At 31.7% G+C, this 16931-nt stretch overlaps 2 protein-coding genes across 2 annotated transcripts; both read left to right on the top strand.

Moving 5' to 3' along the window:
* The first annotated feature begins 12207 nt into the window (after nucleotides 1-12207).
* On the top strand, nucleotides 12208-14797 carry LOC116933722. The gene is made up of 2 exons (XM_045167443.1): nucleotides 12208-13902; nucleotides 14024-14797. The coding sequence occupies exons 1-2, from the start codon at nucleotides 12208-12210 to the stop codon at nucleotides 14795-14797; spliced, it is 2469 nt and encodes an 822-aa protein (XP_045023378.1).
* A 149-nt stretch (nucleotides 14798-14946) lies between these two features.
* LOC123467572 (ATP-dependent DNA helicase pfh1-like) lies at nucleotides 14947-15948 on the top strand. Its single transcript, XM_045167444.1, has one exon. It carries the CDS (start codon nucleotides 14947-14949, stop codon nucleotides 15946-15948), a length of 1002 nt encoding a protein of 333 aa, XP_045023379.1.
* The last annotated feature ends 983 nt before the right edge of the window (nucleotides 15949-16931 follow it).

Below are 16931 nucleotides of genomic sequence, written 5' to 3' on the forward strand. Positions count from 1 at the left end.
AAAAACTCATGGTATAACAGTGTATTCACATTGAATACAAGTATATTTGATGCAGTATACATATAGAAGTAAAAACTCATGGTATAACAGTGTTTTTACATTGAATACAAGTATATTTGATGCTGTTTACATATAGAAGTAAAAACTCATGGTATAACAGTGTATTCACATTGAATACAAGTATATTTGATGCAGAATACATATAGAAGTAAAAACTCGTGGTATAACAGTGTATTCACATTGAATACAAGTATATTTGATGCTGATTACATACACAAGTAAAAACTCATGGTATAACAGTGTATTCACATTGAATACTTTATATTTGATCCTGTTTACATATAGAAGTAAAAACTCATGGCATAACAGTGTATTCACATTGAATACAAGTATATTTGATGCTGTTTACATATAGAAGTAAAAACTCATGGTATAACAGTGTATTCACATTGAATACATTATATTTGATGCAGTATACATAAAGAAGTAAAAACTCATGGCATAACAGTGTATTCACATTGAATACAAGTATATTTGATGCTGTTTACATATAGAAGTAAAAACTCATGGTATAACAGTGTATTCACATTGAATACAAGTATATTTGATGCAGTATACATATAGAAGTAAAAACTCATGGTATAACAGTGTTTTTACATTGAATACAAGTATATTTGATGCTGTTTACATATAGAAGTAAAAACTCATGCTATAACAGTGTATTCACATTGAATACAAGTATATTCAATGCAGTTTACATATAGAAGTAAAAACTCATAGTATAACAGTGTATTCACATTGAATACAAGTATATTTGATGCAGTTTACATATAGAAGTAAAAACTCATGGTATAACAGTGTATTCACATTGAATACAAGTATATTTGATGCAGTTTACATATAGAAGTAAAATCTCATGGTATAACAGTGTATTCACATTGAATACAAGTATATTTGATGCAGTTTACATATAGAAGTAAAACCTCATGGTATAACAGTGTATTAACATTGAATACAAGTATATTTGATGCTGTTTACCTATTGAAGTAAAAACTTATGATATAACAGTGTAATCACATTGAATACAAGTATATTTGATGCAGAATACATATAGAAGTAAAAACTCATGGTATAACAGTGTATTCACATTGAATACAAGTATATTTGATACTGTTTACATTTAGAAGTAAAAACTCATGGCATCACAGTGTATTCACATTGAATACAAGTAAATTTGATGCTGTTTACATATAGAAGTAAAAACTCATGGTATAACAGTGTATTCACATTGAATACAAGTATATTTGATGCAGTATACATATAGAAGTAAAAACTCATGGTATAACAGTGTATTCACATTGAATACAAGTATATTTGATGCTGTTTACATATAGAAGTAAAAACTCATGCTATATCAGTGTATTCACATTGAATACATGTATATTCCATGCAGTTTACATATAGAGTAAAAACTCATAGTATAACAGTGTATTCACATTGAATACAAGTATATTTGATGCAGTTTACATATAGAAGTAAAAACTCATGGTATAACAGTGTATTCACATTGAATACAAGTATATTTGATCCTGTTTACATATAGAAGTAAATACTCATGGTATAACAGTGTATTCACATTGAATACAAGTATATTTGATCCTGTTCATATATAGAAGTAAAAACTCATAATATAACAGTGTATTCACATTGAATACAAGTATATTTGATGCAGTTTACATATAGAAGTAAAAACTCATGGTATAACAGTGTATTCACATTGAATACAAGTATATTTGATGCAGTATACATATAGAAGTAAAAACTCATGGTATATCAGTGTATTCACATTGAATACAAGTATATTTGATGCTGTTTACATATACAAGTAAAAACTCATGGTATAACAGTGTATTCACATTGAATACATTATATTTGATCCTGTTTACATATAGAAGTAAAAACTCATGGCATAACAGTGTATTCACATTGAATACAAGTATATTTGATGCTGTTTACATATAGAAGTAAAAACTCATGGTATAACAGTGTATTCACATAGAATACAAGTATATTTGATGCAGTATACATATAGAAGTAAAAACTCATGGTATAACAGTGTTTTTACATTGAATACAAGTATATTTGATGCTGTTTACATATAGAAGTAAAAACTCATGCTATAACAGTGTATTCACATTGAATACAAGTATATTCCATGCAGTTTACATATAGAAGTAAAAACTCATAGTATAACAGTGTATTCACATTGAATACAAGTATATTTGATGCAGTTTACATATAGAAGTAAAAACTCATGGTATAACAGTGTATTCACATTGAATACAAGTATATTTGATGCAGTTTACATATAGAAGTAAAAACTCATGGTATAACAGTGTATTCACATTGAATACAAGTATATTTGATGCTGTTTACCTATTGAAGTAAAAACTTATGATATAACAGTGTAATCACATTGAATACAAGTATATTTGATGCAGAATACATATAGAAGTAAAAACTCATGGTATAACAGTGTATTCACATTGAATACAAGTATATTTGATACTGTTTACATATAGAAGTAAAAACTCATGGTATAACAGTTTATTCACATTGAATACAAGTATATTTGATGAAGTTTACATATAGAACTAAAAACTAATGGTATAACAGTGTATTCACATTGAATATAAGTAAATTTGATGCAGAATACATATAGAAGTAAAAACTCATGGTATAACAGTGTATTCACATTGAATACAAGTATATTTGATACAGTATACATATAGAAGTAAAAACTCATGGTATAACAGTGTATTCCCATTGAATACAAGTATATTTGATGCTAAATACATATAGAACTAAAAACTCATGGTATAACAGTGTATTCACATTGAATACAAGTATATTTGATGCAGTATACATATAGAAGTAAAAACTCATGGTATATCAGTGTATTCACATTGAATACAAGTATATTTGATGGAGAATACATATAGAAGTAAAAACTCATGGTATAACAGTGTATTCACATTGAATACAAGTATATTTGATGCTGTTTACATATAGAGGTAAAAACTCATGGTATAACAGTGTATTCACATTGAATACATTATATTTGATCCTGTTTACATATAGAAGTAAAAACTCATGGCATAACAGTGTATTTACATTAAATACAAGTATATTTGATGCTGTTTACATATAGAAGTAAAAACTCATGGTATAACAGTGAATTCACATTGAATACAAGTATATTTGATGCAGTAGACATATAGAAGTAAAAACTCATGTTATAACAGTGTATTCACATTGAATAAAAGTATATTTGTGCTGTTTACATATAGAAGGAAAAACTCATGCTATAACAGTGTATTCACATTAAATACATGTATATTCCATGCAGTTTACATACAGATGTAAAAACTCATGGTATAACGGTGTATTCACATTGAATACAAGTATATTTGATGCAGTTTACATATAGAAGTAAAAACTCATGGTATAACAGTGTATTCACATTGAATACAATTATATTTGATGCTGTTTACCTATTGAAGTGAAAACTTATGGTATAACAGTGTAATCACATTGAATACTTGTATATTTGATGCAGAATACATATAGAAGTAAAAACTCATGGTATAACGGTGTATTCACATTGAATACAATTATATTTGATACATAATACATATAGAAGTAAAAACTCATGGTATAACAGTGTATTCACATTGAATACAAGTATATTTGATGCTGTTTACATATAGAAGTAAAAACTCATGGTATAACAGTGTATTCACATTGAATACAAGTATATTTGATGCAGTATACATATAGAAGTAAAAACTCATGGTATTACAGTGTATTCACATTGAATACAAGTATATTTGATGCAGAATACATATAGAAGTAAAAAATCATGGTATAACAGTGTATTCACATTGAATACAAGTATATTTGATGCAGAACACATATAGAAGTAAAAACTCATGGTATAACAGTGTATTCACATTGAATACAAGTATATTTGATGCAGAATACATATAGAAGTAAAAACTCATGGTATAACAGTGTATTCACATTGAATACATGTATATTTGATGCTGTTTACATATAGAAGTAAAAACTCATGCTATAACAGTGTATTTACATTGAATACAAGTATATTTGATGCAGTATACATATAGAAGTAAAAACTCATGGTATAACAGTGTATTCACATTGAATGCAAGTATATTTGATGCAGAATACATATAGAAGTAAAAAATCATGGTATAACAATGTATTCACATTGAATACAAGTATATTTGATGCAGAACACATATAGAAGTAAAAACTCATGGTATAACAGTGTATTCACATTGAATACAAGTATATTTGATGCAGAATACATATAGAAGTAAAAACTCATGGTATAACAGTGTATTCACATTGAATACATGTATATTTGATGCTGTTTACATATAGAAGTAAAAACTCATGCTATAACAGTGTATTCACATTGAATACAAGTATATTTGATGCTGTTTACATATAGAAGTAAAAACTTATGGTATAACAGTGTATTCTCATTGAATATAAGTAAATTTGATGCAGAATACATATAGAAGTAAAAACTCATGGTATAACAGTGTATTCACATTGAATACAAGTATATTTGATGCAGTATACATATAGAAGTAAAAACTCATGGTATAACAGTGTATTCAAATTGAATACAAGTATATTTGATGCAAAATACATATAGAAGTAAAAACTCATGGTATAACAGTGTATTCACATTGAATACAAGTATATTTGATGCAGTATACATAAAGAAGTAAAAACTCATGGTATATCAGTGTATTCACATTGAATACAAGTATATTTGATGCTGTTTACATATAGAAGTAAAAACTCATGGTATAACAGTGTATTCACATTGAATACATTATATTTGATGCTGTTTACATATAGAAGTAAAAACTCATGGTATAACAGTGTATTCACATTGAATACATTATATTTGATCCTGTTTACATATAGAAGTAAAAACTCATGGTATAACAGTGTATTCACATTGAATACAAGTATATTTTATGCTGTTTACATATAGAAGTAAAAACTCATGGTATAACAGTGTATTTACATTGAATACAAGTATATTTGATGCAGTATACATATAGAAATATAAACTCATGGTATAACAGTGTATTCACATTGAATACAAGTATATTTGATGCTGTTTACATATAGAAGTAAAAACTCATGGTATAACAGTGTATTCAAATTGAATACAAGTATATTTGATGCAGAATACATATAGAAGTAAAAACTTATGGTATAACAGTGTATTCACATTGAATACAAGTATATTTGATCCTGTTTATATATAGAAGTAAAAACTCATGGTATAACAGTGTATTAACATTGAATACAAGTATATTTGATGAAGTTTACATATAGAACTAAAAACTAATGGTATAACAGTGTATTCACATTGAATACAAGTATATTTGATGCAGAATACATATAGAAGTAAAAACTCATGGTATAACAGTGTATTCACATTGAATACAAGTATATTTGATCAATTTTACATATAGAACTAAAAACTTGTGGTATAACAGTGTATTCACATTGAATACAAGTATATTTGATGCAGAATACATATAGAAGTAAAAACTCATGGTATAACAGTGTATTCACATTGAATACAAGTATATTTGATGCAGAATACATATAGAACTAATAACTCATGGTATAACAGTGTATTCACATTGAATACAAGTATATTTAATGCTGTTTACATATAGAAGTAAAAACTCATGGTATAACAGTGTATTCACATTGAATACAAGTATATTTGATGCAGAATACATATAGAACTAATAACTCATGGTATAACAGTTTATTCACATTGAATACAAGTGTATTCACATTGAATACAAGTGTATTCACATTGAATACAAGTGTATTCACATTGAATACAAGTATATTTGATACAGTATAAATATAGAAGTAAAAACTTATGGTATAACAGTGTATTCAAATTGAATACAAGTTTATTTGATGGTGTTTACATATAGAAGTAAAAACTCATGGTATAACAGAGTATTCACATTGAATACAAGTATATTTGATGCAGTATACATATAGAAGTAAAAACTCATGGTATAATAGTGTATTCACATTGAATACAAGTATATTTGATCATGTTTACATATAGAAGTAAAAACTCATGGTATAACAGTGTATTCACATTGAATACAAGTATTTTTGATGCAGTATACATACAGAAGTAAAAACTCATGGTATAACAGTGTATTCACATTGAATACAAGTATATTTGATGCAGTATTCATATAGAAGTAAAAACTCATGGTATAACAGTCAATTTACATATATACAAGTATATTTGATGCAGTATACATTAGAAGTAAAAACTCATGGTATAACAGTGTATTTACATTGAATACAAGTATATTTGATGCTGTTTACATATAGAAGTAAAAACTCATGGTATAACAGTATAGTCACATTGAATACAAGTATATTTGATGGAGAATACATATAGAAGTAAAAACTCATGGTTTAACAGTGTATTCACATTGAATACAAGTATATTTGATGCTGTTTACGTATAGAAGTAAAAACTCATGGTATAACAGTATAGTCACATTGAATACAAGTATATTTGATGCAGAATAAATATAGAAATAAAAAATCATGGTATAATAGTGTATTCACATTGAATACAAGGATATTTGATGCTGTTTACATATAGAAGTAAAAACTCATGGTATAACAGTGTATTCACATTAAATACAAGTATATTTTATTCTGTTTACATATAGAAGTAAAAACTCATGGTATAACAGTGTATTCACATTGAATACAAGTATATTTGATGCTGTTTACATATAGAAGTAAAAACTCATGGTATAACAGTGTATTCACATTGAATACAAGTATATTTGATGCAGTATCTATACTCTATAAAAATCTAAGGAAAAATGTGGGAGGAGTTTTGGGTCTTTTGCAATGACCGCATCCTGTGATTGGCTGTAAGTTGCCGCCGGCTACTGGCTAAGGTAAATGGCGGGATGAGGCTTTTGGACGACTAATTCTTGGATGCAGTAGACAAGGTTTTGATTAGAAATTGCTGTTTCTAATAAAAATAATATAATCTTTTAAATAATATTCTTTTAACTTTAAGAAAAAATAGTCAAGTGAATCCGAAACATGTATTCATTCAGAAAACATCAATAAATACATAACATTTAACCAAAGGGCAAAAGCATACTTTTATTGACGTGCAGATGCTGCCATCTTTTCTGATTGCTCTAAAGCAGCTCGCCGGCATCTTAGTAGATGAGCATGTTCCCTGGCCATCCCAACTAAGCTCTCCATTGTAACGGCATGATTTTGGACCCTTTAAAAATTTTAAAGTTATAGATTTTTGAAACGAGAAAGAGGTAAGTTTTTTAAGATAGCTTAGTGTATTAAGAAATGTTTTAAATAATTTTTTTTTATTAGTTAGTTAGTTATTATTATTTTTATAGTTTTTTAGTTAGTTATAAATTTCTTTTAGTAAATTAATTTTTTTGAAAGTATCGGTCTCTTGAAATTCTAATGTAAATTTAACACCAAAAACCAAGAAACCAGCAATTTCTATAGATCAAGTTTTCAAAATACAATCTTTAGTTGTGTTATTAATGAAAAACAAGGAACGGTCTCTTGAAAATTTTCTCTTCCTTCAATACTAAATAGGTAATGCAATTTTAAGAGGCCGTTCCCTGCTCTTAAACTCTAACAGAACTAAATGACATTTTTCAAAAGGAAGAGTCAGTTGAAGTTGTTAGTTTTCTGTTTTGATTGTTGATTTTATTCATTTTTTCCAAGAGACCGTTCTTAGATTTTCAGTATTAACACATCTAATTAAGATAGAAACGGTCTCTTTAAATTGTGAAATGAGTTCTACGAATAAAACAAATCAACAATTTCAATAGACCGTTCCTTACAAAAAACATAATTAATTCATGTAATTAATGAGAAATAAGGAACAGTCTCTTGACTTTAACTACATTTTCATTGTGAATAGGAATTTTATAAAAGAAATAATAAAAAAAATTTTAAGTTTGACGTATAAATTTTGATTGTATAATGTTAGTTTTTGAGGGAACGTCCTTTTTCTTGACTGTTAACACAGCTAAATGATATTTTGTGAAAGGAACGGTCCCTTAAAATTAAGGTAAGTAAATACAAGTAAGTAAGTCTAAATACAATTTTGATGGACCGTAGGAAATAATTTTGATTTAATTGAATTTTTCTAAGAATACTTACATTTGCACAGCATTCCTCGCTTCTTGATTTCTTTTCTCAAGCTCATTTAGGATGGAAATAGCTTGATTTTCAGGTAATTTCCTGTAACGTAATAATTCTGCAGCTTCTTTGTTTCTTTGTTCCTCTACATTTTTCTTCTTTTTGATTTCTCTCAACATATACTCTATTTCTCGACTTTCTAGATCTATTTTTCTTTTTTTTTTCTTTTAGTTCATTTTCCAGTTTTCTTTCTTCATTTTTAATTTCTTCTTTTAATTCTTTATTTGTTTCTTTGGTTTTATTTTGGTTTTCATTCATTTTAGGTGTTTTATAAACTTCCTCCGAGTTTATTTCAATGCTGATTTCTCCAATTGAGTCGGTCACAATATATTCGTTGTTATCTTCTGTGAAAGGTATTGGTGACAATATATTATCAATAATACTTTCGTCATCAAAATCATCGTTCGAAACATGTTTCTCAGGAGAAGAAATTACTGGTTCAAAGCTTTGCGACGCCATTATTTATTTTTTTTAATTTTTTTCTTTTCTATATTCTTAGTAAAAGATGCTCAAATTCGCGCCAAAATTCATTTTCCTCTATCGTGTAGTTTTTTTATGTCGCGCCTCATGAAATGATTACTAGATGACGCGCTGGAACGCTCTTGAAACAGGAGACAAGACAATTTACTCTCATGTTCAATAGAATTGGAGATTGATTGCCTTCTGAACACCTTATTCCATTTAAATAAATTCAATTCATTTCATTTGCAAAATTTAAATAGTATTTATCAATACTATTAATTGTCACTAAAACTTGCTGCTGATAATCATTTGGGTAAGTATTATGTTAGCCTACTAATTAATTTTTAGATTATATTTCTCTTAAATATCTATTATACTGTACATCAAATTTTTTGAACGCAGTCAAGTTATTTTTTTAAATCAAATATGAAAATGGGCTGTGTTTCTAATAACTATTGAGAATGTTCCTTTTCCAATAGTAAAACTATGATTATGGTAAATCCAGATTTGAATTATTGGTTGACTGCGTTCCTGAAAATAAAGAGATATTTTCCTTTTTTCTGCCCATATTCATTGATTAAATTACTAATAAGAGATGGTCTCATAAATTTAAAGAATAAAGTCAAGTTATTATTTTTAAGGAATATGCCAATATTGAAACATCCTCTCAAATTTCTGGAACGCAGTCACCAACTATCATTTCAATAAGTAAATTAGACATTGGACTGCGTTCTTATAAATTTGAAAGACTGTTTCTTTTCAATTTGTTTTAACTTGGAAAAATAATTTATGTAGCAATTCATTAAATGGACTGCTTTTTTTGAAAGCTGGGACAATATGTTTTATATCTTTTTTGATATAAGTTTAATTTTTGGAAATGCAACGTATTCAACTTCTTTCTCTCAAATTTTGGAAACGCAGTCATTACTTTTTATTTCAAGAAGAAAATTATGAATTAAACTTCATTCCAATAAATTTATCATGTTATTTTCTCAAGTTTATGGAACACAGTAACTATACTTCATCTAAAAAAAATTAAAATTGGACTGCGTTCCTATAAACTTGAGAGACTGTTCCTTTTCATTAGCATAGATAATAGCATCATTCATTTAGATTTAAGGTTATAAATTGGACTTTATTCTTAAAAACTAAGAAATTGTTTCCTTTTGTACACTTATATATTATACTGAAATAATTGTTATAATTGAACAGTGACTTAAATTTCAAGAACGCAGCCCACTTATTATTTTATTGTGAAATTAGAAGAGATAGGAACGGTCTATCAAATTTTGGGAAACAATCTTTACATTTCTTTTTTAAATGAAATAATATATTGGACTACACCATTACTAATGTGAAAACTGTTCTTATTCTAACGTTGCAATGAATTAAAATTTTGTGATGCTTAGATATTTAAATTTTTACATTTTTATGTTTTATAATTAAAAGTAGATGCTATTTACGAATAAATATATGTTTACATTTTTTTCCTTTATCCATATTAAATTAACAATGTATTTTATTTCCAGTTTTTGGTATTCTTATGTCAAGAAAAATCTGTTATTGGTGCATTAGCGGGAGTTCCAATACTACTACAAAGGGTCTGGATTTACGTCTCCAAAGTAAGGTAGTATTCCAACATCCTTTCCTTTCCCCACCCATCACGTCAACGGGTTAAATCAGCACTGGAGAGCTAACTTTCTTAGCTATCACCTTCCTTTTACCTTACTGACAGGTTATTAATGGCCTGCCGCGAAGCCATACGGTACGCCAAGGCTGGGAGTTCAATGGCAGAGTGAGGTAAAAGCAAAGGCAGCTAATAGAGATATAGCAACGGTGTTGGTCCAGCGACGTGCGTGTTAGTTATTTATTTTATAAGTTTTAGTCATCGTGAAATCATACGGGTAACTGACGTAAAGTGCCGTAAGGTCGAATGGCTTTTAGTATATAATACATTGCTAAGGTATATTAAAATTCTTTTAGGTTCTTCTAAGGTTCTTTTAGTCTTTTCGCTGTTTTTTACGTGTAATAAAAGTGTTTAAGGTTTTTTTGTGTCAGGTTTAATAAAAGTGTTTTAGGTTTTTTTTGTGTCAGGTTTAATAAAAGTGTTTTAGGTGATTTATGTTTTAAATTTTAAGTTCCGTTAAAAGTGTTTTAGGCTATTCTTGATTTTTTAAAAAATGCCTTCAAAACGCACCTCTCTTACCGAAGAACAAAAAGCAGCAAAAAATCTTAAATTGCGTGAAAAAAGAGCTGCAGAATTACCTGATATTAGGGAGAAGAGATTGCTGGATGTACGAGAACGAAGTAAAGTGAAAAGACAAAAATTTCTATCAGAAAGGCAAGATAGTCAGGAACCACGATTGGACGATCAAAAAAATGCCTGCAATATTGGATCTTCTGAACTGACAGCCGCCACGCGTGTGAAACATAGCTTAGAGCTTCAACATGTTTGCGACAATGAAATAATGAATGAAGCGGAAGGAAAGCGAGAAGCTAACAGACAGCAAATGATTAATGATAGACGAATTGAATCTGATAAAGAAATGGAAGAAAATGAAGAAACTAATAGAGTACGGATGGCTCAGATTCTTTTAGGAAACGATGAAGATCAAGAAGAAATGTTGAATTTACGGCAATCAAACGAGGCTCAGAACCATGCAGAAATTGTTATTGTAGAAACAGAAGAAGAGCAACAACATCGTTTGGAATATTTGGCACAAAATCGAAGTAATAAAGTAACGAAAACTCACCAGGTTGCTCAAAAACTATTGAAGAATGAAGATTCTGTTCCTGTTCATCACTGTGGGAAAATGGATGAAATTTGTAATTACTGTGGCGCAAGACATTTTAAAGGAGAAAAAGCGTCTGATCGAAAATTCAGCATTTGTTGTTCAAAAGGAAAAGTCATTCTTCCTCCTCCTAAAGATTGCCCTGAATTGTTTTACCATCTGTTTACTAACAATCATCCAAAATCACCACATTTTACTAAAATGATGAGAAATTACAACAATGCTCTTGCCTTTGCATCAATGGGAGCACAAATCGACCATCTACCAGGTCGAGGCCCGTATTGTTTCCGAATTCATGGACAGATGTATCACGATACAACAGCCGTTCGATACCAAAACGAAGACTCTTTAAATCATCCCGCTCCGAAGTAGGCACAACTGTACTTCATCGATTCTACTCAAGCGAACGAATTTCGGTCAAATAATCCTGCTAATGGTCGTTGTGACCCTTTTCTGATGGCGCAATTAGATTCTCTTCTTCGTCAATGTAATCCCTATGCTGTCGTGTATAAAAACATGAGACAAATGGAAACCGAGGAGGATCTTCTTGCTGAAATGGAGGGACCATGGACATTGGATTTTACCCATGGAAATTGGAATGATTATCCATAACGATCGTCGGACACAGGATGAAAGGCGCTACAATAGCCCGACCGCGGAAGAAATAGCTGTTGTTTTCGAAAGCATTGATGGGGCTCCACCGGAAAATACAGATATACGCGGTCATCTCCTAATTCCACAAAGAGGAAATCGATTCATTCGAATCGATACCCAAAAACCAATGTGTGATCCAATGACCTATCCGCTCCTATTTCCCAATGGAGATAATGGCTGGGATCAAAACATGATTCACAGTAACCCAGCTATTTCAAACCGCTGCCAAACTAATGAAGACAATAGCGGAAAAGAAGACATGACTGATCGTGAAGCTCAAGTTGTAAGGGATGCTTCAGAAGATACTGGACCAGACGCTGTAGAACCGGAACTGGAACCGGAAGATTCCTTTGATATAGACCCTGATGCACCTGTACTCAGAAGAAGTAATCGTCGGTCAAGAATTACACAATGCGAGTACTATAGTAGTAGAATGTCGATTCGTGGATACTTCAATGCTGCTTTATATGGTGGTCCTCTCACTCAGCAATGGATAGTTGATTCGTACGTTAAAGTTGAAGCTAATCGAGTGAAGTATCTTCAGACTCATCAGGCAGATCTACATGTCACACAGTACAATGGACTTATGGATTATTTGAATACTCGAGCTGAAAGTGAGAAAATGACAGTCGGAACATCGGTTATTTTACCATCATCTTTCATTGGAAGTCCAAGAGCCATGAAACAAGGGTACCAAGATGCGATGGCTATTTGCGGAAAATTTGAAAAGCCGACTTTTTTCCTTACTTTTACATGTAACCCGAAATGGCCAGAGATCACCGACAGCATTGAAGCTTATCAAATTCCATCTAATAGGCCAGATATTGTTTCAAGAGTTTATCAATTGAAACTAAAAGAACTAATAAAGGACATTCAAGAACGTCAAATTTTGGGGATTATTGTTGCAAGGATTCATGTCATTGAATTCCAAAAGCGCGGTCTTCCCCATGTCCATCTACTAATGTGGGTAGATGCCAGTGACGTTCCAATGACTGAAGATGATATAGACAAGACAATTTGTGCTGAGATTCCGGATCCAGTTAAGAGCCCAAGACTTCACAAGATTGTAATGAGCAACATGATTCACGGTCCATGCGGAAAAGACATTAATCGCAATTCTCCTTGCATGGATGGTGACATTTGCACAAAATCTTTTCCAAAACCGTTTGCGGAAGTAACGGTTATCAACGGAAATGGATATCCTACTTATCGGAGGAGAAATACCGGTCGCAGCTACTCGCTAAACAACAGCAGCAGCAGTCATCGAGTGGATAATAGCTGGGTCGTCCCTTACAACTCTTACCTTTCACTAAAGTTCAACTCACACATCAATCTTGAGTTTTGCGCGTCCATTACCAGCATTAAGTATATTTTCAAGTACATATACAAAGGACATGATTGCGCAAATATTCAGATAAGCAGAGGAGAAAATCAAGAAGGTCAACAACGCATTGTATGGGACGAAATAACTACTTTCTTAGACACGAGATATGTCAGTGCCCCTGAAGCCTCTTGGAGAATTTTCAAGTATCCACTTTCTTACCGTTCACACGCTGTTATTCGACTTGCTATCCATCTTCCTCAAGAACAATCAGTTTTTTTTCATCCAGGAATGGAAGAGCAAGCAGTAATGAATTCTGCCTCACAATTAACTACTTTAACTGCTTGGTTTTAAATTAAATTCCACTCATCCACCAGCTAGGTCTTACTTTTATCGTGAGATTCCTTATCATTTCTGGTTTGACAAGACCGCCCGGAAATGGAAACCGAGAAAAAAGAGGATTAACGTCATTGGCCGCATTTATTCCGTTACCGTCAAGCAAGTCGAAAGACACAGTCTACGATTGCTTCTTATCAATGTACCTGGTGCAACCAGCTTCGAATATTTGAGGACAGTCAACGGGATCCTGCATCCAACATTCAAAGAAGCTGCCATAGCAAGAAACCTTTTGGCTGATGATAGCGTTTGGGTACGAGTGATGGCGGAAGCAATCGAATTTGAAATGCCCGTCCAATTAAGACAATTGTTTGTCAACATTTGCGTTCATTGCTCTCCAACAAACGCTCGGGTACTGTTAGACAAGAACCTTTCATATCTCATGGAATATTTTACGAGACGCGGTCATGAAGATGAAATTGCGAAAAACCTTGCGCTGAAATGTATTCAAGATATGTTGAGGCAAAGTGGTCACAATCTTGAAGAATTTCAATTGGAAGTTCCTGATTTTCAAATGATTCATCGACTGATTGAAGATGGAGAAGATGATAGCTCGGACGAAATGCGTGCTCGAAAGAGGAGAAGAGGAGAACTAATGGTTGCTCAGCTGAACGTGGAACAGCAAGCAATCTTTGACCGTGTCATGACGTCCGTCAATGATAACGTTTGTTCTTCTACAAATCATCAGTATTTTTTGGATGGACCAGGTGGTACTGGAAAAACATTTCTCTACAATACACTCATTAATGTGCTTGAAGGACAAGGAAAATCGGTTATTGCTGTGGCTTCAACTGTAATCGCCTAATTCTGCTGTGTAATGGGAGCACTTACCATTCTCGCTTCAAAATCTATCCTCCCATCACGGAAACAACAACATCAAAAATAGAAGAGCACCATATTGAAGCAAACAACATAAGGAAAGCCAGTCTGATTATCATTGACGAGGTCACTATGATGACGGTACATGCACTAGACGCCATCGATAAACTTTTAAAAAAGGTTACGAAAAAGTCAGTCGCTTTCGGTGGCAAAGTTCTGTTGTTGGGAGAAGATTTTCGTCAGTGCCTTCCTGTCATTAAACACGGTAACAGCGTAAAAGTTGTTGAATCTACCATTAAAAGCAGCGGGACTTGGAGTGAAATTTTTAAGTTCCGTTTGACTCGGAATATGCGAACCGCGGACGATAGTCTCGAATTTGCTAACTGGCTCATTGAACTTGGAAATTCAGCTCATTCAAGAACTGCAGGTCTGGGACAAGATGCGATAGAGATACCTCAGGACTTTCTTCTTAATGAACATTCAGAAGAGTCATTGGTGTATCATGTTTTTCGTAACCCCGAAAATCTACTGCATTCAGAAACAGAAGAACAAATTAGCAATCGGGCTATTTTGTGTCCTAAAAACGACGACTGCTTAAAGATCAACAATTACATCATAAGACAGATGCCAGGACACCGACGAAGGTATGCCAGCATTAACTCAATTGATTCGGAAGACCCAGAGGAAATTGCAAATTTCAAAACCGAGTTTCTTGACACCTTAAAGGTATCAGGGATACCACCGCATATTTTGGAACTAAAAGTGGGTGCAATAATCATCCTTCTTAAAAACATCGATTCGCGTCAAGGGCTGTGCAATGGAACGCGTTTGATAATCAAAAGTCTAACGGACAACCTCATTCATGCAACCATAGCAGCAGGAAAAAATAAAGGCCACAATGTCTTCATCCCACGAATGAATATGTCCCCCAGTGACTGCGATCGTCCGTTCAAGCTCATAAGAAACCAATTCCCTGTGCTTTTAGCTTTTGCAATTACCATCAATAAGTCACAAAGACAGACGTTCGACAAAGTTGGTATCCATCTTCCTGAACCAGTATTCAGCCACGGACAATTATATGTAGCATTTTCCCGTGCCACTTCTCGCGCAGGAGTAAAGGTCCAATGGATGGTATGACCAAAGCAAGGGAAAATGCTAAAAGACGAAAGGGTTTTTACACAAAACATTGTGTTTAAAGAAGCTTTGTCTTAAAGTTATCATAACAACATTTTAACTTTATGACATAAAACGAGGAACTTCCGCCTCAGTCTACGGACTAAAAAGGAGCACGGGCATGGCCTAGGGGGCAGTTCCCGACGGCGCTCAACCGTGAATTCTCTTTTTTAAATTATAAACAAATTAAAAGATAGCAACTAAATTATTATCTATTATAAGTTTTAGGATGAACGAACTCGATAAACTGAGATCCACCTGTTACCGGATGTAACTGGCTCTAAGATCAGGAAAAATTATTTTCGTATATCGCGCCAGTACATTCTGTCTTACGAGTGGTACGAGAAGCAGTGGCTACGAAATACGCTAGCGCCACCTATCCCCCGGCCCTGGACGGGCCCAAAGTTACTAGTACATATAGAAGTAAAAACTCATGGTATAACAGTGTATTCACATTGAATACAAGTATATTTGAAGCAGTATACATATAGAAGTAAAAACTCATGGTATAACAGTGTATTTACATATATACAAGTATATTTGATGCAATATACATATAGAAGTAAAAACTCATGGTATAATAGTGTATTCACATTGAATACAAGTATATTTGATGCTGTTTACATATAGAAGTAAAAACTCATGGTATAACAGTATAGTCACATATATGCAAGTATATTTGATGCAGTATACATATAGAAGTAAAAACTCGTGGTATAACAGTGTATTCATATTGAATACAAGTATATTTGATGCAGTATACATATAGAATTAAAAACTCATGGTTTAGCAGTGTATTCACATTGAATAAAAGTATATTTGATGCTGTTTACATATAGAAGTAAAAACTCATGGTATAACAGTGTATTCACATTGAATACAAGTATATTTGATCCTGTTTACATATAGAAGTAAAAACTTATGGTATAACAGTGTATTCACATTGA

Source organism: Daphnia magna, unplaced genomic scaffold (genome assembly GCF_020631705.1).
Source record: "Daphnia magna isolate NIES unplaced genomic scaffold, ASM2063170v1.1 Dm_contigs197, whole genome shotgun sequence".
NCBI lineage: Eukaryota > Metazoa > Arthropoda > Branchiopoda > Diplostraca > Daphniidae > Daphnia > Daphnia magna.

Excerpts from the sequence above, each read along its gene's own strand:
- LOC116933722 (XM_045167443.1), top strand. The coding sequence starts at position 12,208 with ATGGAAATTGGAATGATTATCCATAACGATCGTCGGACACAGGATGAA. Across the intron at positions 13,903-14,023 it reads CAGGAATGGAAGAGCAAGCA|ACCGCCCGGAAATGGAAACC; the intron begins GTAATGAATTCT and ends TGGTTTGACAAG.
- LOC123467572 (XM_045167444.1), top strand. The coding sequence starts at position 14,947 with ATGACGGTACATGCACTAGACGCCATCGATAAACTTTTAAAAAAGGTT.